Below are 27,975 nucleotides of genomic sequence, written 5' to 3'. Positions count from 1 at the left end.
TGACGTCTCTCTGGCTATTCCTCCTACCAAAAGCACAATTTATTTATAACACACATTATGAATAACACATAACATAACAAACACAAAGGTCTCGCACATAGCCCACACAGACTGTTGGGGCAAATGTTGTTGCTAACACCCATTAAGGCCAATACGGCTCACGAAGGGGTGTGGCCAACACCACGCTTGGCCAACTTTGTCTCCCGAGGAATATTATTTACTCAATTAAGGCTTAGAGGAGGCACAGGACTGGTTCAGATATTCAAGAGTAGACATATTCTAGATATGCAACCAAGACAACACGAACAAACCAACAAACACGCACAAGCAAAATAACAACACAACTACCGCAAGGACCTCCTTGACAGCTATGCTGACCCCCGTGCCAGGCCACATGCAAGACCTGTGTGCCGCACCGCAGGGTTAGTGGCTGGCGTCGTCGGGCAATGGTGAGATCATGGATGACTTGATCTGAAACAGATCGATTAGTTCCTGCATGCACACATACACACACACGCGCGTACACAATCAGTAACAACAACCACCATTCGCCATTAAGTGGCGGTGACATCACCACGGCACTTGTGCCAGGCTATGTACACATTAAGGCCACATGAAGAATCGAACGCCCGCTGGCAGGTCACGGGACAGACCCAGGTGCCATGGGTCGACTGAGATGACTGGCCGATGCACCACCTGTGCCCCCTACTCCGCCAATTTGCTGTTTTGGCCACCAGGAGTTCCGCTCGTTGTGAGCGTTGCTCCTCTGCCCTCCGTTATTGCTGGAGGGCAACTGGCTCCAATTGCCCAGTAGCGTTCTTCACGAGCCTCCTCCACAGAGACCGATCTTGACCCTGCTGGTACCAGTCATCGGCAAGTCCACTCAGCTCTACATCCTCCTGTAACACATCACTCCATCTCTTCTCTATCCCATTCCGTGCCTATTTAGCCCCTTCTATCCAGCCAAACAAAAGCTGTTTAGACAAACAGTGGCTGGGCATGCGGGCTACATGACCCAGCCATTGCAGCCTTGCCTGCCGGAGAAGCTCACCGATGGGACTTTCAAGGATTTGTGATCTCACACAATCCAACCTAGTTAAACCCAGGATGGATCATAGGCAGGCCAGCCTAAATGTTTACGGCGAATATGTTCCATTAGCGGGGTCCACATTTCGCAAGTCATGCTCTCCGACTGTGGCTGAGAAGACCTGAAACTACGTGTGGAGTGACAGACCAGGTAGCATCCACACAGCATTACGCACAATCAACTTAACACACAGAGATCCAAAACTCATACACGCACATGGAACACACATGCCACATATATCCTTAGACTGTTGGGCCAAGTGCCGTTAGCGAGCACCTATGAAGGCCGGCATGGCACACGAGAAGGTGGGGGGCCAGCACCACGCCCGGCTGCCTTTGTCTCCTCAGTGGCAATGATTTTATACACCACATGAGGTACTCATTTGAGGCTGAGTCGACATAGGGGAGGCCCAGGATCGGTTGAGATAATCGTCACTGCTGTTGGGCGTGAGCGGGAATCAAACTCGGGTCGCTGGGTTCGTAGCACAGCGTCCTAATCACTACAGTACCGCTCCATACATGCACGCACTCACGTACATGCCCACATGTGTGTGTGTGCGCGAGTTGCCTTCCAGATTTTTATATTGAAGGTCATGATTTCCTGGTCGGTTTTCTTCCTCTCTTCAATTGTCTTGCTCCCTCCCTTATTTTCCTCAGTTAACTCTAAAAAAACATCAAACACCATCGATACGCTGTTAGAGAGCACCTATTAAGGCCAGCACAGACACACACAAACAAGCACAGACCCACTTATAAAACAAAAGCATCCGTCACTAAGTGACCATAATATAATTACGGCACCTGTGCCAGTCGAGGTGCACTTTAAGGCCAATACGTGAAGTTTTATGCTCGCTGGCAGGTCGCAGGACAAACCCAGGTGTTATGGGTTGACTGAGATCAGAATCAGAATATTTGTTCATACTAGAGGAATCCGATGAGCAATAAAGCTCTTTTTCACAGGTGTCCAGTAGGGGCAGGTCATAACATTATAACCATACAAAAATACAATAGGAGTGCAAAGTATAGGAAAGGTAATCAAATCACTTCAAAAAATATATATAAATAAAACTAAACTATTGTTACCTTACCAGGTAAAGCCCACTGAGCTATTAGCTTATTTTTCTGAAGCGACCTAGTCACAAATGATAGCTTAATAAAGTGGCTTATCATGTGGAAATATACACGAGCATAATTATATTAATAATCTGGAGGACCCAGAGAAAAAATCTACACGACCACGGAAAGAATGCGCAAACTCGAAATATACAGCAGGCGTCAGGGTTGGGATCAAACCCCTGACCTGTATACCATGCGAGGAAGATAACATCACACCACTGTGGTGCCCCTTCACCAAAAAAGTATATAAATTCATATTGCATTAGTACTTCAATTCCCAAGCTTGGGAAAAGCAGAACAGAAAAAGTCCCAGACACACACAAAGACAACACACAATCCCTCAATAAAATTGTACATTCAAATTTAAATATTGATACATTGTTACAAATACAATTTACAAATAACATTGGCAAATGTGGCTGTATCCAACACTAATCTTCTGCAAAATATTGTTTTAAGATTTACGAAATTAAAATAGGAAACAAAGTTGTTCCAAAACGTTGGTTCTGCAATGGCTTTGTCACCTATTCCAATTCTTATTCTTGGGATAGTTAAAATGCAATTAGATGGACGTTTTAGGTTTCTTGGATTTGACAATAAGGTTAATGAATAGCAGATTTTCAAATAAGAATTTTATGGATGTCTGGCAGATGTACCACCTGTGCTCCCCATCGTGCAACTTGCGAAGACACAAAAACATATATAAACGTACAAAGATACCCTGTGCAGTCTACACAGGCTGTTGGGGAAAGTACTGTTAGAGAGCAACTTATTAAGGCCACCACGGTAAATGAAGGGGTGGTCTGGCCAGCGCCACGCATGGATGACTTTGTCTCCCCAGTGCCGAGTTGATCTTGGGGAGGCCCATACACAGGCACGTGTATCGGACTCACCTATCAGGACTTACCTATCAGAAGAACGCAGGCCTTGTTCTGACTAATCCGGACCTTGCCATCCTGCAGACACAGACGCAGCAACGTGGGGACAGATTATCCATCTCACAGTCTCCCCGTCCTCATATCCCTATGTCCCCGTGTCTCCATGTCTCAATGTCACATGTCCCCATGTCTCCCTGTCTCCATATCTCCTTGTTACCCCCACCATGGCATCCCCCATGTTGTCACCCCCGTGGTGTCCACCCCGTGCCACCCTCCCCACGCCCCGTGGTTTCCCCCCCATGGCGTGGCTCACCCGCTCAAGGAAGGCCGTGTGGAAGATGTTCTCCAGCGTGCAGCTGAAGGAGGTGGAGTTGATGACAAACTCAAAGAAACCCAGCGGCTTCCCACCTGTATGCATGTGGGTAAGCGTGTGTGCGTGTTTGTTTACGTGCGTATGCGTGGGTGTGTGTATGCATGTGTACATGTGTGGAAGTGAAACAAAGACAGCCGTGAAGAGAGGGATTAATATCATACGACCCTCACAAAGGTCACGAGCAACAAGTTCACTCGGTAACTGCTGGGCGTCGCTGCATGTGGCCTGCGACCGTGGTGAGGGTTGGTGGATCGCGCATTCATGACACATGGCAGCACAGCAAGTGGGTTGTTTCCATCTGTACGTGGATTGAGTGTTGCCCCACTCGCACACCGTGGGTGTTCTCAGGGTGCTCGCGTGTATGAAGACAAAACAACGGCTCGCTGTGGACATTAATCGTATCACAATAATAATATTACATTGATATGGTCTCCGTGCCACTACACGAGCGACGCGGTGCCTACGCCGGCACTTACGGCGCCTCTAGCCCATGAGCGCAGAGTGGCCGTTCACTCACCGGGGCCACGGGAGTGGCGCGGCGTCGGCCATTCCAGTTTCTCGATGTGGCCACGAACAGTGAATCATGTGATGCCCGTTGTAAAAGGAGGGGGCAATCGAGGCATTCACTCTCATTAGCGACATGAATACAGGCGATGCTCGCTCAGCGCTCCTCAAAATGCGTCATTGCTCCTGGACAAGTGAGCACTAATCGAATCAACGCTAAATGGAGCCATTATATATATGGGCATGCATTCCCAACAGCTCATACACATCCACGTATTGAATGGCCCCAGCTGGAACACATCGGCAGATCACAGCCCCTGCAGTCTACCCGAGAGGACCCCCAGCGGCAGCTGCCCCTGTACGCCACAATGTGTACACAGCAGAGCAGCCCTGCTACATGGGCATGAGTCTGTCATGAGGGGGAGATGTTGCTATGAGGCTCTTCCCAATTGAGAGATTGGCAATTTGAGCGATTTATAAATTGAGTGATTGATAATTTATTACAAAGCTAATTAACTCACCGTTCATTTTTATATTTTCTTTCAGAATGCTCTGAATCCTCTCCACTTCCTTGATTGTTGCCTTTTCGCTGCTGGATTCAAACCTTTTGAGCTGCACACACAAAAAAACAAATGTCCCCTGTGTAGCCTATATATGGTGTTGCGGCAAGTGCTTTTAACGAGCAGCACCTATGAAAACCGCAACAGAGAACAAGTGGATGGTGTGACCAGCACCACGCCTGGCCGTCTTTATCTCCCCAAATGCTGATGTTTACACACCACACCAGGTCTTCATTTAAGGCTCAGTTGACCCAGAGGAGGTCCAGGACTGGAAGTGCAGTGCGCTAACCACGGCACAACTGCTCCCCAAACGCAGAAGCAACCTGGCCACAAATGATAGCTCAACGAAGTGGCTTATCATTTGGAGATTTATAGCAGCCAAATACTCTAAAGGCATGTTTCTAAATGTGGAGGTGAAAACCAGTGAACCCGGAGAAAAATCCACACGACCACAGGGAGAACATGCGAACTCCAAATATACAGGCATCAGGGTCAGGATCGAACCCTGCATACCAGGTGAGGTAGTTAACATATCCTAGCTACAGAAATGAAGAGGAGCAGAGGCCAAGGGTCAGCGTGGGAGGGAGGCCGGGACCTGCTGGGGCATGGCTCGCATTTCCTGTCTTGACTTCACGGGGCGGGACTTCTTGTTTTCAGCGCGCTGCACGGGGAGTGGGTCTGCCTTGAATGTACCCAGCCTGTCCGCAGGGGGGATGTGGGGACACAAGAGAGAGACATGCAGAGATGCACGGGGACACACAGAGTGGCACAGAGCAGCATGGGGGTTATTTAGAGGAACACAGGGTGACACAGAGGGACACACAGAGACAAGACAATATGAGAGGATACACGGTAATACATAAGAACACACAGGTGGATCAGGGAACATGGGTATACATGGAGACACGGGGCCACACAGGAGTACATGGGGGGGACACGTGGGGATATGGGGCGACACGGGGGTACACACGGGGGGACACGGGGGGACACGGGGGTATACAGGAGTACACGGGGGGACACGGGAGTACACGGGGACACGGGAGTACATGGGGGGACACAGGGGTGCGACTCTCACATGTAGTGGAAGGTGGGCACCACGCTCATATAGGATGAGGCGCAGGTTGCGAGCCGGGCCCAGGCTCCACGTGGGAAGCAAGTGTTGTCCTCCGTGACGTGTGCATCGTCGCATCCTCCTTGTCCTTGTCGTGTGTCCTCGTCACTGCCGCCCAGCTCCTTCCCCTCCCTGCCAAGCGACTCTGCCCCCGCACTCGCACCGTCTCCACGGGAGCAGCCCATGTACGTCAACTGGGGGAGGGGGGGGGTGTGGCACAGGGGAATGGCACAGGGGGATGGAACGGGTAAGTGCATACTCGTGGGTGCGAGTGTGTATGTGTAGTGACCTACCTCCTCGTGGTGCCGGACGGGCAACGTTGTCGTGGACAGTGCCGTGGGGGGAGGGCCAATTCAAATTGGCCTTTCCCCTCAGGGTGTCTGTGACCACCACAGCAGCTAAATGGGGGCTCTGGACGGGTGCGAGGGGCTGGTAACCCTCCACCTTAAATAAATTACCACTAAACCACGACTGAAATATCTAACTAATAAGCTTGTGCCGGAGGCCCCGGGGGGACAGGCGTCTATGACGTCTCCTGGCCAAACCCCATTTGAAGGAGCCAGGAGATTGAATCTTTACCCTCGGGGCTCCTCCAGAAACAACGAAAAGCCACTACGGATGGCCACGTGGAATGTTTGAATGCTCTCTGCGGAGGAGAGGCTGCCACTCCTCTGTCGGGAGCTGTACCGGTACCGCATGGATCTCTGTGGTATTCAGGAGGTCTGGTGGACCAGCTCTGGCTCCTGCCACCATGAGGGGTGGACAGTCCTCTACTCGGGGCAGGAGACTGCTAAATAACAGGGTGTGGCTCTTCTTCTGAACAAAAGAATGAAGGGGGCGTGGGAGCGTGGCGGTGAGGTGTGGGAAGCTGTAAGCCCCAGGCTACTTTGGGCTCGCCTTCCCATCAACCGGAGGAGAGGAGTGGTGGTCGTGGTAACTTATGCCCCCACCGAAGACAAACATCCGTGGAGGGATGCAGGCAAGGCCAATGAGTCAGAAGCCTTCTAGGACCTCCTGTCACAGGTGCTGGCTAAAGTGTCCCCTTGGGATAGAGTATCCTTGTTGGGTGACTTCAATGCCTGAGTTGGTCATGATGCTGGCACCTGATATGGAGTGATTGGAAGGCATGGGCCAGATCAGCTCAATAACAACGGTAGGAGGCTGCTAGATTTTTGTGCAGCCCATGGGCTTGTAATTACCAACATACTGTTCCGGCATTGGCGCATCCACACAACATCATGGATGCATGCCGGGTCCAAGCAAGAACATCTGCTGGACTACATAGTGACGGACCAGCCGATGCAAGCCCATGTCCTTGACACCAGGACCTACTGTGGAGCTGATCTGCCCTCTGACCATTGACTAGTCATCTGTAAGATGCGCCTGCTATTCTACCACTCCGGTAGTGGGTGTACACCCAGGACCCAATTCCAACCTAAGGTGGCCTGGTCTCAGCTGATGAAAGTTGCAAGCGAGAATTTAATCATCGCTTGCGGCTGGGGTTGGCATCGTCTCCCACTCCTCCTGATGTCGAGGGTAAATGGGCGAGGTTTAGGACTGTGACTCATGCAGCTGCAATGGCTGCTTTGGGTACACGGTCCAGACCTCCCCAGAGACCCTGGCTGACAGAGGAGGTGTTCAGGATGGTTGAGAAAAAGTGACAGTCCCACTCTACTCTTTGGTTTTTTCGGTAAAGTCACGTAGGTAAAACAATCAATAAAATAAAATAAATGAAATCTAAATTAAATCACGACGTTTTGGAGGCAAAACACAAGCTTCCTTCATCAGGTGTAAAAAAGGGCACAGCAAAATAACTGTAGCGAGAGTTATTTGTGATGAGACATTGTTATATAGGGTACTAGCGGTTAGTACCTGGCGTTGCCCGGGCGAAAAAGGCAGACACATAGTTACACACGCAAATCCATTCATACATACACATAGAGTTACACGCACAAATGGACTCACACATACATACATAGACTGAACAACAACAACCGCCATTCGCCACTAAGTGGTGGTGACGTCACAACAACGCTTGTGCCAGGCTATGTGCACCTTGAGGCCATGTGAAGTGTCGAACGCCCGCTGGCAAGAGGTGACGGGGCAAACCCAGATGGCACAGGTCGACTGACTGAGACGAATGGCTGATGCACCACCTGCGGCCCCTACTGTGGCAACTTTCTGTGCTTTAGCCACCCGGCGCTCCGCTCGTTGTTGTGAGCGTCGCTCCTCCGCCCTCCGTTGTTGTTGGAGGGTGACTGCCTCCAACTGGCCAGTAGCGTCCTTCAGGAGCCTCCTCCACAGTGGCCGATCTTGACACGGCTGGTACCAGTCATCCGCAAGTGGACTCAGCTCCAAGTCTTCCTGTAGCACATCACTCCATGTCTTCTCCAGCCCGTGCCACACCCGTTTAGCCCCCTCGATCCGGCGGAACAAAAGCTGTTTAGGCATGCGGTGGCTGGCCATGCGGGCTACATGACTCAGGCAACGCAGGCTTGCCTGCCGGAGGTCACCGATGGGACTTTGTCCACATCTTTCAAGGATTTGTGAGCTCCTCACACAATGCAGCCTGGTTAAACCCAGGATGGATCGTAGGCAGGCCAGCCTAAATGTTTCTAACCGGCGAAGATGTTCCATTAGGGGGGTCCAAGTTTCGCAAGCGTAGAGAAGAGAGGGAATGACCGTGGCCGAGAAGACCTGAAGCTTCGTACGGAGTGATAGACCAGGTAGCTTCCACACAGCGTTACGCAGCCAATGAAAATATACTGCAGCTCGACTGATTCGTAGTGAGACCTCTGCTGTTAAACCGGAGCCGGTCATTAGCACACTGCCCAGGGAAACTCTCCACTGTCTCCACAACTGCCCCATCATCAATTGGGAGTTGTGGGGGTGGAGTGTCCGATGGTACAAAATAGGCAGACAGGTGCTTAGCTTTGGTTGGGCTGATGGTAAGGCCCCACCTGTTGGTGGCAAGCTCCAGGTTCAGCAGCAGCACCTCGAACTCCTCCTCTGAGTGAGCAGCCATTAGCAGATCATCGGCATACATAACGTGGTTGAGCAATAGGGAGCCATCCCTTGACCACACCCGGGGATCGATCAGCCTCCCATTGTATCTGTAGCAGATGGGAATTCTTCCGGTACAGGCATTGAAGGTTCGACGAACTACGTGGTCCAATGTGGGAGCCAGAGGACATCCCTGTTGCACCCCAAGGTGTAAAGGGAATGGCTCTGACTCACGGCCACGTAGTTAAGATGCGTGCCGCTCACCATCATGAAGGTCTTTAAGGATGGTGATGAGTGGGTTCGGGACTCGGAAAACACGAAGAGCAACCCAGAGGCCAGGCCTACTGGTGGTATCATAGGCCTTGAGCAGGTCAATAAAGCACACACATGGACTAAGATGCACACATGGACCTACAGACACGCAAAGAAATGGAGTTACACTGACTAACATGGAGGCATGCACACACAGCGACTAACACACACTCACATGGACTGAGACACACACACACATGGACTGACACACACAAACACATCGACTTACAGACACACATACACATATGGACTCACACACACATAGACATGCACTTGAGATACGCAAACATGGAGTTACACACACATATCGACGTACACACATACAGCGACACACATACATAGAGTGACACACACATTGCCGTACACACACATACACATGTGGACTGTCACACAGACATCCACTTGAGATATACACACATGGAGTTGCACACACATATATGGACGTACACACACACACCGACTTGCACACAGCAATACGTGGACTAAAACACACATTAACGTAAACACACATATGTACTTACACACACATATGGACTAAGACACACACACATGAACTTACACATACATAGACTGACACACACATATCCCTACACACACACACATATGGACTGTGACACACAGATATCTACTTTAGATACACAGACATGGATTAACACACATATGGACTCACACACAGACGCATTGACTTACACACACACATCGAGTGACACACATGTATAGACTTACACACACATGTGGACGAACACACACACATATGGACTGACATACACATCGACGTACACGCACACAGATCGACTGACACACACACATGGACTAACACACACACAAACACTTTGACGTTGTCCATTCGAAAAAGACACCCACATGGAGTTAAAGACACGCATGGCTCTACACGCACACACATGTGGACTCAAAGACACACACATGGACTCACAAACACACATCGACGGGCACAGCAATCCCCGATGATGGCACAGCTATCAGTATCGCAGTACTACGTATGAGTAAATAGCGTGACGTGAGCGATGGAAACAATAGAAATGCATTTAAGAAATAAGCAGAAATCACAGACTGGCAGTAGACCGTGGCAGAGCTATAAAAGCGCAGCAAAAACAGTGGCAATTGAGCAACCCAAAAATCCAAAAAGAGTTTTGTGTATACAAACATAATGGTAAAAAATGAACCTGAGTTGTTATCTTGACAAAAACATAATTATTGTAACATTTGTGAACTTGTTTCAGAATGTTGAACAATGAAGCTGAGTTTTTATCTGCACACAAACATTATTATTGTAATGTTTGCCAACTAATGTGTTTAACAATAGTAAACAATGGACTTGAGTTGTTAGTGTAAAAAGCAAGGAAATTTGTACTTACCATAGGCGTGTTGAGGCCTTGTGCCATGCGTAGCCCCCGTACTGGCGGAGTTGGCACGTTGCCAGGCTAGGGGCTGGGCCGCTACCCCCCCCTCCCCAGCATCCCCTGCCCGTGCAAGAATAATGCTATGTAAGCAGTAAAATATTACTATCTACGGAGTCTGTAGTATAAACTAGACGCATCGTGTTGGGGGGGAGGGGGTGAAGAGGACATGACACTGTGAATAAATATCCGCAGCATGATGTGTGTATGTGTTGGCTGTAAAACGCGTAAAAGAAAATGTCCCCCGTGAGCTCGAGCGAACGCGCATCACTTGGCAGGGTCCGCCCCCCCCTCACGCAATTGGCGTCACTTGGTACGGTCGATGTCGTGCAATAAGTAAATAATTAATAATAGAAACGGCACTAATGTGTTAATTAAACTACTTTAAAGTTTACGTATGGGAAAACGGAATAGCCTATTCCCACCACGGGGCTTAGGGCGTGCCGGCTGGCAAATTATTTCGGTCTTAAACCCCACCGTCCAAGAACCAAATCCCCCGCAAGCGCGAGCGCACGGAGACTTTTATATATAAAAAAAGAAAGAGGGGGAGCAGCCAAGGAGGACAGGAGCAGGATGGGGTGGGGGGAGTTGGGGTGTGGGTGGAGCCAGGAAGGTGAAGGTGGTACTACACAACAGAGCCACGGATGGGGGAGGAGGGACGCAGAGCGGGGGAGAGTAGCGGTTGAGGTTTCCAATGATTGCTCAATTTCAATCCATCTTCTCAGTTGAAGTTATGTCTATGTTTGTATATCTGTATGGCCTCATGGACAAATCTTTGGTGGTATCCAGATGGCTTGCAGAGTACCTTGGTATCGGAGAAAACAATGTCATGATCACCCACAGCGTTGTAACAATGATCAGCAACGGCCGAAGAATTCGTTCTGCCGTGTTTCAAATCTGATTTGTGCTCGCGAATTCGGTCCGAAATATGTAGTTTTGTCTCCCCAATATAGCAGTCACCGCAGGTACAACTCAATTTGTAAACACCAGGGTACTGTACGTCCGGAATGACATCCTTTACGGATGGGATCAGATCACGGATTTTGTGTACTGTATTGTATTGAACCGGACCTGGATCTTGTTTGTTTAGAATTTTGGAAATCTTTTTGGTAACGCCTGCTATGTATGACAGCGTGATGATTTCGATCGGAGTTTCAGGTGGTTGTTTCTGCATGGTGGGAGAAACAACTTGGCGGATAGTACGGTCTGAGTATCCGTTCATCTTGAGGGCCAGATGTACATGTTTTAATTCACTGGCCAGGTGGTGTTGGTCAGAGATGCAATGAGCCCTATGGTATAGAGTTTTGATGAGGGAATTATTTTGAGCTGGGTGATGGTGGGAATCAGGCTTTAAGTAGGAATCTGTGAGGGTGACCTTCCTGTAAACAGAATGTCCCAAAGAACCATCAGGCCTCCTCTCAAATAGAACATCCAAGAATGGCAGCTTGCCATCTTTCTCCACTTCCATGGTGAATTTAATGGATGGGTGTCTAGAATTGATGTGGTCTAGGAAATGGTTCAATGCTGGGAGGCCATATGGCCAAATGACGAAAGTATCATCCACATATCTCTTCCACATGGAAGGACGAAGGGTGGATGTCTGGATGGCATGTGATTCAAACTTCTCCATGAAAACATTGGCTATCACTGGTGATAAGGGGGAACCCATAGGGGTACCCTCATTTTGTTTGTAGAAGGTAATCGTCTATAGCATGCCACGTCAGAGAATGAGGCGGCTTATCGCAGCCTTCGCTCGGAAGTTCGGAGAGCCGTGAGGCGCTGCAAGGATGGGTGGTGGTCGCGGGTTGCTGAGGAGATGGAGTCTGCCTCAGTGGCCTGCGATCATAAATCCCTATTTAACTCCATCAAAAAAGCAACCTGCAGCGCCACACCTATTACCACCATTAGGGGAAAAAACCGTGATCCAATCTCCGGCCCCCAGGAACAGGTTTGCAGATTTGCTGAGCATTTCTGTGAGGTCCTGGGGGAGAGGAAATCCCTCAGCCAGGAAAACAACGTGCGACAAAGTGGGGATGACCCTGCTGAGGATGCGGTGCCTCAAATATTGGAAGAAGTAGTTACCCCCTGAGGTGGCTGGCTGAAGTGCCATCTGTTGAGGAAGTACTAAAGGCGATCCAGAGTCTGAAACTAGGAAAGGCACCGGGCAGAGATGATCTCCCAAGCGAAATGCTGAGGGAGGGTGGCGTTTGTGTACAGACTGCCCTACATGACATCATAACAACAGTCCGGACCACTGGACGGGTTCCGCAGGATTGGAAAGGATGCCCTGGTGGTTCCCCTCTTTAAGAAGGGGGACCGCACAGACTGTAACAACTACGGGGGCATCTCACTCCTCAGTGTGCCAGGAAAGGTCCTGGCAAGGATTATTCAACATCGCCTTGCTAGGCACGCTGAGGAGAGGCTTGCTGAGCCCCAATGCAGTTTCAGGAAAGGGCGGTCCTGCACAGATGCCATATTTTCTGTCCGTCTGCTACAGCAGATGTGTAGGGAATTCCAACAAGACCTACATCTCTGCTTTATTGATCTGGTCAAGACCTATGATACCATCAGTAGGCCTGGGCTCTGGGTTGTTCTTCGTGCTTTCAGAGTCCCTGACCCTCTGCTCACGATCATTAAGGACCTTCATGATGGTGAGCGGGCCCCGGTAAAACTACGTGGCTGGGAGTCAGAGCCATTCCCTGTACACCTTGGGGTGCGACAGGGATGTCCTCTGGCTCCCACATTATTTTGCCCACGTAGTTCGTGAAGCCTTCAATAGCTGTACCGGAGGAATTTCAATTTGGTACAGATATAATGGGAGGCTGATCGATGCCCGGGTGCGGTCAAGGGATGGCTCCCTATTGGTCAACCACGTCATGTATGCCGATGATTTGGTAATTGCTGCTCATTCAGAGGAGGAGTTTGACACGCTGCTGCTGAAACTGGAACGTACCACTAAGAGGTGGGGACCTTACCATCAGCCCCACCAAAACTAAGCACCTGCCTGGGTATTTTGTACCATCAGACACTCCACCCCCACAACACCCAATCGGTGATGGAGCAGTTGTGGAAAGAGCGGAGAGGTTCCCATACCTGGGCAGTGTGCTCATGACCGGCTCCAGTTTAACAGCAGAGGTCTCACTCCGAATCAGTCAAGCGGCAATATCTTTTCATCGGTTGCGTAACGCTGTGTGGAAGCCACCTGGTCTGTCACTCCGCACAAAGCTTCAGGTCTTCTCGGCCACGGTCCTTCCCTCCCTTCTCGACGCTTGCGAAACGTGGACCCCCCTAATGGAACATCTTCGCCGGTTAGAAACATTTGGGCTGGCCTGCCTACGATCCAGCCTGGGTTTAACCAGGCTGGATTGTGTGAGGAGCTCACAAATCCTTGAAAGATCTGTGCAAAGTCCCATCGGTGAGCTCCCCCGGCAGGCAAGACTGCGTTGGCTGGGTCATGTAGCCCGCATGCCCAGCCACCACATGCCTAAACAGCTTTTGTTCGGCCGGATAGAGGGGGCTAAACGGGCGCGGCACGGTCTAGAGAAGAGATGGAGTGATGTGTTACAGGAGGATGTGGAGCTGAGTGGACTTGCCAATGACTGGTACCAGCAATATCAAGATCGGCCTCAGTGGAGGAGGCTCGTGAGGGACGCTACTGGGCAGTTAGAGGCAGTCGCCCTCCAACAACAACGGAGGGCGGAGGAGCGATGCTCACAACAACGAGCGGAGCGCTGGGTGGCTAAAGCACAGCAAGTTGGCACAGTAGGGGGCACAGGTGGTGCATCAACCAGTCGTCTCAGTCAGTCGACCCGTGGCACCTGGGTCTGCCCCGTGACCTCCTGCCAGCGGGCGTTCGACACTTCACGTGGCCTCAAGGTGCACATAGCCTGGCACAAGCATCGTGGTGACTTCACCGCCACTTAGTGGGGAATGGCGGTTGTTTTTGTGTAGTGACATGGAATGGGTCAGTATGGCGCGTAGCGCTGGTTGCTGGCAGAGAAAGGGATCTGCTGTTGTAGCAGCCCTGTCTGCCAACAGGTCATGTGATAAGCCGAATAAAGGGATGTGGGGCAAAGGTGATAGAGGGGGCACATGATGTAAAGCCCAGGAACCTTCTTGTAGGTTGTAGAAGGGGGTGTAGCCAAAGGCGGAGTGAGGTCACGCTGGGTGGATAAAAGGGGGATCTAGAGCAAAGTTCGGGGCTGTTTGGAGTGGAACCCATCGTGCTGCTGGAGTCTTCGTCACCATCTTCACCTCCTCGGTGTTGTTAGTCAGGCAGCCTATTAGCTGTCCTGACCATAGTGTAGTTACTCCTTGTGTAGCAACATAAATAGGCCGTTCTAAGGCTAGTGATGTAATGCGTAAAGGGGCCCACTAGGGGGCAGGATCCGGATGTCTCAGAGGTCAGGTCAGGTCATGATAGTCTGAGGGAACCCGCGAGAGCACGTGACCAGATGAGGGGGCATGGGGACCCCTAGTGGGGAGTGAAGGGGCCACGTGGTGTGCATCTAGAACCTCCAGGAAGGATCTTGCTGTTATAAGCCGAGTCCCTAGAGGGAACGTGGCTGTTCAACCCGGGAATGAAGCGCCTTCTTCGATCCTCGCTCTTCAGTCTCCGCACACGACGACCCGACATCGTGTTGGCTGTTCTCGTTCAACCATATAGAGATTCCATTCAAGTGGTTAAGTGGTGAGGAATGGTGGCCACCACCTAACATAGTTAACCCGTAATGTACATAGTTAATCTTGGAACGTTGAGCAGTATAGGTTGTGTTAGTGAATAAATGTGTTGCCTCCAAGTTTTGGTGTGCGCCTATTGGAAAAGAACCCACTACACTTGTACCTGTGAAGGTTATAATATGTCTTTGAGTGACTCACTGCCTATGTACATGCGGGAAAGTCGGTGTCGCGGTTAGCGCGCTGAATCCGGTGACCCGAGTTTGATTTCCGCGCACGGCCCACACCAGTGACGATTATCTGAACCAGTCCTGGGCCTACCCTAGGTCGATTCAACCTCAAATCAGTACCTGGTGTGATGTGTTAACATCGCCACTGGGGAGACAAAAGCGGTTGGGTGTGGTACTGGCCACCCACTCCACAGTGTGCTGTGCTGGCCTTCATGGATGCTCGCCAAGAACACTTGGCCCAACAGTCTGTTCAGGTTATAAGAGGGATTTTTGTCTTTGTTGTACACAAATGTACAACAATGAGCAGATGCTAGATCATAAGCTTTCGTAACTGCAAGGATTCATATTCTTGGGTTTTTTCGGTAAAGTCACGTAGGTAAAAAAAACGAATAAATAAAAGTAAAATAAAAATTTAATAAAAATCACAAGTAAGAGAAATTCCAAGAAAACAGTCCTTGTATATATACTGGTTGAGGGTGGGAGGAGCCAAGGTAGGCCCCCTTTTTATTATTATGGTAAGGTTGGTGCGGCTGAAACTACGGCTAGTCTACATAACAAAGGACTGAGCCTTTGTTATGTAGACTGGCTGAGAGGGGGGGGGGGTGCCAGAGTTATTAAAGTGCAACTGCTGCTAATGGGACCGAGCCGCTGCCATGTAGAAGGTAAAAGCAAAAAACCAGGTCAGGAAGAAACAGCCTCCTGCTATGTTGCTTGGTGGGTAAAACTTATAGCAGGAAACCAGCCTGTGAAAAAAGAAGCTAAACATGATAAAACAAAACTGGCTGTCTATCAGTAAACTGTGCAGTAACTAAAGAATAGTTGTCTGTCAATTAAGATGGTCCAAATATATGTAGTTAAATCTTTTTTGCATGGTTAATAACATCTTTCCAATGATTACTCAGTTTGTACCCATCATCACGGTTGAAATTATGTCTGTGTTTGTATATTTGTATGGCTTCGTGTACAAACCTTTGATGGTAGCCAGGAGGTTTGCAGAGCACCTTGGTCTCGGAAAAGACAATTTCATGAGAGCCCACAGAGTTGTAGCAATGATCGGCAACGGCGGAAGACTCAGTTCTGCCGTGTTTCAGATCTGACTTGTGCTCGCGGACACGTTCAGAGACATGACGTTTCGTTTCTCCAATGTAGCAATCACCACAACTGCAGCTCAGTTTGTAGACTCCAGGGTACTGTAAGTCAGGAACGACATCCTTCACAGATGGAATCAGATCACGGATTTTATGCACTGTACTGAATCGGACTTGGATCTTATGTTTGTTTATAATTTTGGAAATCTTTTTGGTCACGCCTGCTATGTATGGCAACGTGATAGTTTTGATCGGAGTTTCATGTGGCTGTTTCTGTATGGTGGGAGAAACAGCTTGGCGGATGGTGCGGTCAGAGTATCCGTTCATCCTGAGGGCCCGATGTACATGTCTTAATTCACTGGCCAGGTGGTGTTGGTCAGAAATGCCATGAGCTCTGAGGTATAGCGTTTTGATGAGATAATTCTTTTGAGATGGGTGGTGGTGGGAATCAGGTTTCAAGTAGGAATCTGTGTGGGTGCCTTTCCTGTAGACAGAATGTCCCAAGGATCCGTCAGGTCTCCTCACAAACAGAATATCTAAGAATGGTAGTTTACCATCTTTCTCCACTTCCATGGTGAATCTGATGGATGGGTGTCTGGAATTGATGTGGTCCAAGAAGTGGTTCAATGACGAAAGTGTCATCCACATACCTTTTCCACAGGGAAGGACGTAGGGTGGATGTCTGGATGGCGTCTGATTCAAACTTTTCCATGAACATGTTGGCTATCACTGGTGACAAGGGGGAGCCCATAGGGGTACCCTCATTCTGTTTGTAGAAGGTGCCATTCCAGGTAAAATAAGTGTTGGTGATGCAATGCCTAACCAGCGCAGGTACATCCGAATTCAATCCATGTTGGACCAAGTCCTCAATTATTGTTAGTGGTGTCAGGCACTGGGACTTTGGTAAACAGAGATACTACATCAAAACTGACGAGGATGTCATCAGGAGATAGTACCATGTCCTTGACCATAGAGACTAATTGGGTTGAGTTGAGTACTGCCGAAGAGGTCTTGCCTGTAAAGGGAAGAGCATCTGATAGAAACCGGGCTAGTTTGTAGGTAGGAGAGTTGATCGTCGACACGATGGGTCGTAGCGGGGTGCCTTCTTTATGGATCTTGGGAAGACCATAGAGTCTGGGAGGTCTTGCCGCCGATGGTTTTAGAGAGGGACGTTTAGTTGGTTCGATTAGGGAAGTCGAACTCGTGATGATTGTGTTAGTTTTTGTCGTTAGGCTGTTAGTAGGATCGTTTTAAATTTTGGAGTAACTCCCATCATTAAGTAGGTCCAGGATTTTGTTGTTGTATGAATCTTTATCCATGATGACCGTGGCATTGCCCTTGTCTGCCGAGAGGATGACTATATCATCTCTCTTTTTTAGGTCCGCGAGTGATGTTGGGATCTGAACTCGATATTTTAGACAAGACTCTCTTACAAACACATTTAATGTTAACACAAAAAATGTCCCCTTCCGATTGGAACCACGTTGATTACATGACTTCTGCTTCTGCTGACTCAATGTCAGCCAAATGCAAAGCTAACCTGATTTCTAAATTCAACCTCCTATCGAAGAAGAAACCAGAGCCACACATCGCAAAGCTGGATGTCAATAAGACCATTATTAATCAGAGTAACATCCCAATTTCTGACAATCTGAAAACGGTACTGGCCAAAGGACTAAATTTCGCTGTCACCCCTAAATATATACCAGTAGAGGATGTGATTTCTCAGATTGATGTAGCCCTCAGAGGCATAAGACACATCCATGCGCATGTAGCAAGAGCCGAAATATCCACTATTCTTAAGAATGCTAAGAAACCCACTAGTAACATTAGCAAAAACGAACGCTCTGAACTCGCGGACCTAAAAAAGAGAAATGATATAGTCATCCTCTCGGCAGACAAGGGCAATGCCACGGTCATCATGGATAAAGATTCATACAACATCAAAATCCTGGACCTACTTAATGATGGGAGTTACTCCAAAATGAAAAACTATCCTACTAACAGCCTAATGACAAAAACTAACAAAATCATCACGAGTTCGACTTCCCTAATCGAACCAACTGAACGTCCCTCTCTAAAACCATCGGCGGCAAGACCTCCCAGACTCTATGGTCTTCCCAAGATCCATAAAGAAGGCACCCGCTACGACCCATCGTGTCGACGATCAACTCTCCTACCTACAAACTAGCCCGGTTTCTATCAGATACTCTGCTTCCCTTCACAGGCAAGACTTCTTCGGCAGTACTCAACTCAACCCAATTAGTCTCTATGGTCAAGGACATGGTACTATCTCCTGATGACATCCTCGTGAGTTTTGATGTAGTATCTCTGTTTACCAAAGTACCAGTGCCTGACACCCTAACAATAATTGAGGACTTGGTCCAACATGGATTGAATTTGGATGTACCTGTGCTAGTTAGGCATTGCCTCACCAACACTTATTTTACCTGGAATGGCACCTTCTACAAACAGAATGAGGGTACCCCTATGGGCTCCCCCTTGTCACCAGTGATAGCCAACATGTTCATGGAAAAGTTTGAATCAGACGCCATCCAGACATCCACCCTACGTCCTTCCCTGTGGAAGAGGTATGTGGATGACACTTTCGTTATTTGGCCACATGGCCTCCCAGCATTGAACCACTTCTTGGACCACATCAATTCCAGACACCCATCCATCAGATTCATCATGGAAGTGGAGAAAGATGGTAAACTACCATTCTTAGATATTCTGTTTGAGAGGAGACCTGACGGATCCTTGGGACATTCTGTCTACAGGAAAGCCACCCACACAGATTCCTACTTGAAACCTGATTCCCACCACCACCCATCTCAAAAGAATTCTCTCATCAAAAAGCTATACCACAGAGCTCATGGCATTTCTGACCAACACCACCTGGCCAGTGAATTAAGACATGTACATCGGGCCCTTAGGATGAACGGATACTCTGTCCGCACCATCCGCCAAGCTGTTTCTCCCACCATACAGAAACAGCCACATGAAACTCCGATCAAAACTATCACGTTGCCATACATAGCAGGCGTGACCAAAAAGATCTCCAAAATTCTAAACAAACATAAGATCCAAGTCCGATTCAGTACAGTGCATAAAATCTGTGATCTGATTCCATCTGTGAAGGATGTCGTTCCTGACTTACAGTACCCTGGAGTCTACAAACTGAGTTGCAGTTGTGGTGATTGCTACATTGGAGAAACGAAACGTCATGTCTCTGATTGTGTCCGCGTCAAATCTGAAACACGGCAGAACCGAGTCTTCCGCCGTTGCCGATCATTGCTACAACTCTGTGGGCTCTCATGAAATTGTCTTTTCCGAGACCAAGGTGCTCTGCAAACCTCCTGGCTACCATCAAAGGTTTGTACACGAAGCCATACAAATATACAAATACAGATATAATTTCAACCGTGATGATGGGTACAAACTGAGTAATCATTGGAAAGATGTTATTAACCATGCAAAAAAGATTTAACTACACATATTTGGACCATCTTAATTGACAGACAACTATTCTTTAGTTACTGCACAGTTTACTGATAGACAGCCAGTTTTGTTTAACATGTTTAGCTTCTTTTTTCACAGGCTGGTTTCCTGCTATAAGTTTTACCCACCAAGCAACATAGCAGGAGGCTGTTTCTTCCTGACCTGCTTTTTTGCTTTTACCTTCTACATAGCAGGGGCTCGGTCCCATTAGCAGCAGTTGCACTTTAACAACTCTGCCCCCCCCCTCTCAGCCAGTCTACATAACAAAGGCTCAGTCCTTTGTTATGTAGACTAGCTGTAGTTTCAGCCGCACCAACCTTACCATAATAATAAAAAGGGGGCCTACCAGTATATATACAAGAACTGTTTTCTTGGAATTTATCTTACTTGATACAGCTATCGTGCTGCGACGGTTCCACCTGAAGACGGAAGCTTGTGTTGCCTCCGAAACGTCGTGATTTTTATTAAATTTTTATTTTATTTTACTTTTATTAATTAACATTTTTTACCTACGTGACTTTACCGAAAGAACCCAAGAATAACAATGAGCAGACTACATGGCAGCTAAAACGCAGCAAATTGGCTCAGTAGGGAGTAGAGGTGAAGCATCTGCCAGTCATCTCAGTCAAGTTAACCCATGGCAATTGGGTCTGTACCATGACTCCTGCCAGAGGGCCTCTGACACTTCACATGGCCTCAAAGTACACCTAGCCTGGCACAAGTGCCATGGTGATGTCACCTCCACTTAGTGGCGAAAGGTAGTTATTGTTGTTGTTTTACACATGTGAGGGTCGGTGGCCAGCACCACACCCTTTGTCTCTCAAGTGGCAGTGTTCACACAACGTGCCAGGCATTCATTTGAGGCTAAGTCGACATAGGGGAGGCCCAGGTGTTGGTGGCTATGAGCGCGAAATTAACTTGGATTTCCGGGTTTGTAGCACAGCGCGCTAACCAATGTGCCACACATGTACACACTCTAGCCCCCTCTGAAGCTCTCTCTCGCGCTCTCACGCTCTCTCACGCTCTCTCACCACGTGCTCCGAGAAGACCCCTTCGTCGAAATCCAGGAGCCCCGTGTGCAGCTGCGTCGCCTTCTCCTGTCCGATGGTGGCTGCCAGCACCAGGAACTGCGAGTCCATCGCTGCTTCCCGTGTCTCCTTCACTGCAAAGGCACAAAGCCTACTGAGGCTGCCGGGGCAAGTGCTGCCAGTATGCACCAACGAAAGCAGGCATGGCCTGCCTCTCGACAACTGGCAGATCACCAGCATCGATTCAAGCGAGCTTTACTCTGTTGATGAGACAATGAATGTCTAAACTGGCTTAAATTTTGGCTTATACTGAATCAATGCTGCTGAAATGTGGCTGATGGGATGAAAACAAATACTTGTGTATAGATGGATAAATGAAGGAGATGTAGTGTCTGCAAATCCATTCTGCTCAACTTCTCCACAAGAACGCCTGTGAACGTCATGTTATGAGGGCGTTAGTGTGGCCAGAACTACGCCCGGCCACCTTCATCAACCAAGAGCACTAACTACTGAGCCACCATTCTCCACACACACAACAGCCGCCAATCTCCACGAAGTGGAGGTGATGTCACCACAGCACTCCACTCGTTTTCTTGAGCGCTCCTCTGCCCTCCACTGTTGTTGGAGGGCGACTACCTCCAACTGCCCGGTAGTGTCCTTCACGAGCCTCCTCTAACGAGGAGGAACATCAGTCCATCTCTTCTCGAGCCCATGCCATGTCAAATCAGCTCCCTCTGTCCAATTAAACATAAGCTGCTTGGACATCCGGTGGCAGGGCATGTGGGCTGCATAACCCAGCCAACGCAGCCTTGCTTGCCGGAGGAGCTTACTGATGGACTGTGTCTTGATCTTTTCAGCCTGAATGTTTCTAACTGGCGCAAATGTTCCATTTGAGGGCTCCACGTCTCACAAGCATACAGAAGGGAGGGCATCACTGTGGTCGAGAAGACCTGAAGCTTAGTATGGAGCGATAGGTCAGGAAACTTCCACACAACGTTACGCAGCTGATGAAAAAATAATGCCGCTCAACTGATTTGGAATGAAACCTATATTGCTAAAGTGGAGATGGTAATAAACACACTGCCCAGGTACAAACACTTCTCCACTCTCTCTACAACTGCCCCATCACTCATGAGGAGCGGAAGAGGTGGAGTATTTGATGACATAAAATACCCACGCAGGTGCTTTGTTTGTGGAATTGATAGTAAGCCCCATCTTTTAAAAGCACACTCCAGCCAAAGCCATAGCATTTCCAACTACACAGAGCGAGTAGCAATCTCTTGACCACAGCCGGCCATCAATCAGCCTCGCACTGTATCTGCACAAGATGGAAATTCCTCCGGTACAACCATGGAAAACATCTCAAACTACGTGATCAAAGAAGATTATTTAAAAGTGTAGGGGCCAGAGGACATCCCTGTCGCACCACAAGGTGAACAGGGAATGGCTCCGACTCCTGGCCACGTAGCTTTACCCAGGCCTGCCCACCATCATGAAGGTCCTTAATAATTGTGAGGAGAGTGTCAGGGACTCCGAAAGCACAAATAATAACCCAGAGCCCTGGTCTATTTATGATATCATAGGCATTAACCAGGTCAATGAAGCAGAGATATAGGTCCTGTTAAAGTTTTGTACACCTCTGCTGTAGCAGGACAGAGAATATAGTGTCTGTGAAGGAGCGGCCTGGTCTGAAACCACATTGGGCCTCCACAAACCTCTCCTCAGTTTGCCTGGCAAGGTGGTGTTTGATTATAATTATCCTTGCCAGGATATTTACTGGCAATATCCACAAATACAAACAAAGACATACAACAAGGTAGTAGGCATAGAGAGCGTAAGACAGATGGACAAGTGAGTGGACATGACACTCACCACTACGGAAGAGTTTCTGACTCTGTTGAAGAGCGGTCGCGAGTCCTTCGTTGTCTGGCTGAATGAGTTCCTCTCGGTCCTCTGCACACGCCAACGCAGAGTAACGCACACGGTTATAAACACACACACAATCAGATACACAACAACAGCCACCATTCACCACAAAGTGGCAATGACATCACCACAGAGCTTGTGCCAGGCTAGATGCATTTTGAGGCCACGTGAACTGGCAAAGGCTCAACTGACAGAAGGTCATGAGACAGAACCAGGTGTCATGGGTTGACTGAGATGACGACCGTATTTTCCCCCATATAACCCGCAGACGCATATATCCCGCAAAAATAGCGTTTTGTGTAAAACAAATTTCAGATAGCCCGCACCTCCATATACCCCGCATGTGAATAGTTCATATATTTAACGTCGTTACCGCAGCTTAATTCCATCATATTAATACGAAGTTTACATTTGTAATACATTCCTCTATCAATTGTTAACATTAAAAGCAGAAAGAAAACAAACTAACCAGAAACGAGTGACCTTTAAACAGTAAATAAGTAACAAAAGTAAATATCCAATAAATAAGTAACACATAACTGGTAGATAAGTACAGTTTTAGCACTGGTAGATTGCGCACTGCGCAGATAATAGCGGCACTACGGTAACTCCGTTGCCCCCCCCACCTCTCTCCCCCAGCTGCCCCACCCCCCAACCCCCACCTCTCTTCCCAGCTCTCCCGTCGCCGGTAAACAGTGCGAGCACTTCAAACATTGTCGTTTAATTGTACAATTGATTAAAAACGTGATAACATGTGCAATTTTAGTGCGAGTGGTTTATTCAGCAGTGCTTTAGGCAAAGGTAAGTGTTGCTTAGTAGATAGTCCTACCATGAAAAAATTAAACGAGTCATGACATGTCACACGTGCAAAATATTTTTGGGATAGCCCGCATCTCCATATACCCCGCAGGGTCTTGTTTTGTTTGTAAAAAGTGGTATACCCCGCGGGTTATATGCGGGAAAATACGGTAACCCTAATTTAAGGGCAACAGTCTCCAACTGCCAAGTAGCATCCTTCACGAACCTCCTCCAGAGGCCGATCTTGACACCACTAGTATCAGTTGTCCGTCCGGTGCTCAGCAAGACGGTTACTGCAGACATGCCGTAGTGAGTTTCAATAATCGAGCCTTGTCGATACGATGCTACATGCCACTGTGTTGGCTCTGTCACGACTCAATCATGGCCGAATGTGTCATAGAACCCCGATATGAAAATTGCTGCACCTGACTATATTTTGCACGTGGTGATCAAACGACATTCTCGTCGAGTAAGGTGCCGAGGCTCTTTAGAGGAGTATAAAACTGAATCCTGGAGTCTACGACCTGGTCACCGTATTGTCCATAGGAGTGGACTCACACCCAGGTCACCGTGTTGTGAGTGTGAGTGAACTCACACCCTGGTCACCACCGTGTTGACCGAGTGTGAATGGATTCGCACCCTGGAGGCTGTGCATGAGCATGCGGTACTTGTGCCGCAGCTGCTGCCTCTCCCTGTTCACTTCTATGTTGCGATTGTAGCCCTCCCAATCTTCATCCTCTCCTCTCTCCTCATCGTCGTCCTCTTCACCATTCGTCGCCATCGCCTCCTCACTCTGCTGTCTCAAACGTGACATCTGTCAACGATGGAAATAACAAGGTTAGAGGTAAGACAACCCAAGTCAAACCCAGTCTATATCCAACCCAGCCTTATCCCAAGACCTATCTCCAACCCAGGCTAACTTTAACTTCAGCCTATCTCTAACTCAGTGTACCCCTAATCCAGTGTACCCCTAACCCAGTATAACTCTAGCCTAGTCAAACTCGAACCCTGCCTATCTCTAACCCAGCCAATCTATAACCTGGCCCAACTCTAACATGGCCTCACCATAACCTGGTCTATCTCTAAGCAGACAAATCCTTAACCCGGCCCAAATATAAGCTGGTCAATCTCTAATTTGGACTCTCACACAGCTTATCTCAAACCCAGTCTATCTCTAACCCAATTATTTGGTGATGCTGTATTGACAGTGGTGCACAATCACAAAAACTCGACACATTCATCAATAACACTGTCAATAAAACATTTAATATAAAAATTGTGTTTTGGGCAATGGCTTTTTATTCAGCACAAATAGGGGCCGGAGAGGTGGAGGTGACAATACGAGTTGGAGATTGAACTTTACACCAATAGGGCCTGGTGAGAATAAAATGTATAGTGTTTTCTGATGACCAGATTCCAAATAGGCATATGAATAGTTACATAATAGCAAATCCTTAAACATTGTAAAACGAATTTAGATTGAAAGTTAAATTGTAAAATGTTGCTGGAACAATGCATTGTGGGATGATGTATTCTTGTCAGCACAGGGCACAATCTACTTGCATTCCACGGCCCAAACGCCATCTCAATTAAAGGAACTTACTTGCCCTACATCCTTGAGAAATAAAATGAGGTACACACAATCTGCTGTCCTATAACGCCTGTTATAATGCGAATTGGAAATAACACGATTCATGCATAAGGGAATACGTTTTTTATCACTATAATGCAAATTTAATATAACGGAATTGAATAAACAGAACTACGTGGCATTAGTAGGAATAAGCGGTTGTACGGCTGCCTCGGCGTAGCATCATCACACAAGGTGGGATGCTGTTGGATGTTTCTAGATGCTACCCACGTGCTTCAGTCTTTGTTCGGCCTGCATACGCATCTCACGTGTTATCGCGGTGTTTTTCAGGAACGCAACTATCGTGTCATAGAACAGACTGTATATGAAATTAAAATAAAATTTAAAAGAGAGTTGTGCCTATCTACCTCTAAACCAATCTATCCCTAAGTCTATTGTCACGTACGTGGAAATTAAATTCACTGGGAGGATCTATGGTGATGCAGAGTACATTTTTGTATTGGTATTGGGACACCGAGAAAGTTGGCAATTTTTCAGCACAATATTTAATATTAAAGCGGAATACAGTAAGTGTTTAACGCGGTAAATGTGTTCCTGAAAAGTGCCACATTAAGCGAAAAATGTGTGAAATGAAAAGAATTTCCCCATAAATAAGGAAACGATAAAGTTCGGCGAAATGCGATGTAGTACACACACACACGCAGTGAGATTGTCAGACACTTGACAGAGGGAAAACCATTCTGGTATCACTCAGCGTACTCTTATCACTGTCCCGCTCAGCTGCGCAAATAAGGAAAGTTCGTCGTCGGCCACTCGAAAACCGCGTGGTAAGTGCGCTCAGTGGCGTTATAACGGTGCAAAAGCAGTGGTGTAGTCACTACATTATCAGTGGTGTAGTCACTACATTCTCAGTGGTCTAGTCACTACATTATCAGTGGTCTAGTCACTACATTATCAGTGGTCTAGTCACTACATTATCAGTGATGTAGTAACGATATTATCAGCTCAGGGGGTTGCGGCAATCGGTCAGGTGGGTCCCCAATATTTGATTTGTCTCACACGGTCGCACCGAGACTATTATATAACACGGCTTCTCTTGCCTCATCACATCGTCGTGTCGCTCACGGTCTCGAACATATAACGCCGTGGGGGCGCTCTGTCTTCACAAAATGCAGCCACGATAGCTTCGTAGTCACACCCCCTTTACAATATTACATTACTGCTCAAATTAAATAAAAATGTGGAACGTAAATGAAATCATTTTCACAAAAAAATAGTTTAAACTGTGCGCATTAAATAAGTGTGAAATCTTGACTTAAAGCTTTCGTGACTGCAGGAATTCATATTATTTGGGTCTTTCGGTAAAGTGACGTAGATAGGTTCAAATAAAAAAAATCTACGTCATCCTGCTTGTTGCGATCGAAACGTCGTAGATTTTTTTGTTATTTTCTTTGAACCTATCTACGTGACTTTACCGAAAGAAGCAAAGAATATAAATAAGTGTTGTTTTTTATACACTGTTGTTGAAAACATCTCTCGTGGTGGTTGTCAAGGGGGACCCAACTCGTAGCTTTGGCCACCAAGGAGGGATCGCATTCCGCGTTTGCGAAGTGTTCTCGAATGGAATACCGCGTTATAGCGAAACCGCGCTCTAGTGTGAACACCACCACGCGTTAACGTGTGCACGTGGCACCGGTATCACCGGAGGGCGCCAAGAGTCCAAGTTTGTCTCTCCCTTAAGACAACCCTCATGACCTTTGCTTGATCTCGTGTAAAACAAAGATCCCCCGTATAGCCTTAACATACTGTTGTAGCAAGTGCTGTAAGCGAGCACCTATGAAGGCCGGCACGGCACACGAGGGGGGTGGATGGCCGAGACCACGCCCGGCCGCCTTTGTCTTCCCAGTGGCGATATTTACACATCGCAGCAGATACTCATTTCAGGGTCAGTCGACCTAAGGAAGGCCCACGGGCAGTTCAGGCAATCGTCACTGGTGTAAGCCGTGAGCGGGAATCGACCTCGGGTCCTACGCCATGAATATTTACATTGATTTAGTCAATTAATACTGAGGCATATAACCATGTCCGTATCTAATTGAGCAATAGTTTGATATCCCTTTAAATCTTAGCATGTATATTATGCTTTCTGCCCTGCTCATACGAGACGTCTCAGCCGATGTCTCCTCTGCTCCCATCTCCGAGTCGCTGTTTATATCGACGGGGTACAGTAATTGTATTATCCCCTCCTCCAACACGTGCCCCCCCCCCTTCCATGTCTGAACATTTCAAACAATGAAAGCAAATTAACACGGATACCAGCCAGTATTATATGTATATTATAAACGCCATTTCAAACACATCCTGCGAAGAAGACCAAACCAAGATTCGCCAAGCGAGAAGCTGCAGTGGCGAGCCGCCCCCCCCCCCCCCCACGGATCGCCGCTGCGTTCGGGCCTGGTCTGGAGGTCGGACACAACCCGCACTACTTGCTCGATGCGCTCTCACACAGCGGGGCAATGCGCATCGAGCAGCGCGACACTCTGACACCGGCACCGCTCTTCCCCGGCTCCCTGGAGGTCTGTGGAGCATCCTGCCACAGTGCCACCAAATATCTGCAGAGACATTGCGCGAACCTGCAAAGGATTCGCGCGTTTTCTTGCCCGCCCATCGTGAACCAAGACCTCAACAATGTTCCTCGCCACCGACTCCCGATCCCTCTGCCTGGGGTCGCGCTGCTGCCGCTGCTGCGGCTGTCGCCATCCTAGAATGTCACCC

General features: G+C 48.3%; 1 protein-coding gene across 1 annotated transcript; it reads right to left on the bottom strand.

Moving 5' to 3' along the window:
* Positions 1 to 17: 17 nt before the first annotated feature.
* On the bottom strand, positions 18 to 27,975 carry LOC144728175 (EP300-interacting inhibitor of differentiation 3-like). The gene is given in 12 exon segments (XM_078607529.1): positions 18 to 488; positions 1,651 to 1,749; positions 3,110 to 3,158; positions 3,394 to 3,488; positions 4,479 to 4,569; positions 5,113 to 5,215; positions 5,593 to 5,822; positions 20,889 to 21,019; positions 22,758 to 22,838; positions 24,249 to 24,423; positions 27,888 to 27,906; positions 27,908 to 27,975. Coding segments are annotated over 12 exon segments (1,191 nt in total). The 5' UTR covers positions 27,961 to 27,975; the 3' UTR covers positions 18 to 423.

This window comes from Lampetra planeri, chromosome 27 (assembly GCF_965212315.1).
Source record: "Lampetra planeri chromosome 27, kcLamPlan1.2.h2, whole genome shotgun sequence".
NCBI lineage: Eukaryota > Metazoa > Chordata > Hyperoartia > Petromyzontiformes > Petromyzontidae > Lampetra > Lampetra planeri.
The sequence above is the reverse complement of the archived record's forward strand: the minus strand, read 5'-3'. Positions and strand labels throughout refer to the sequence as shown.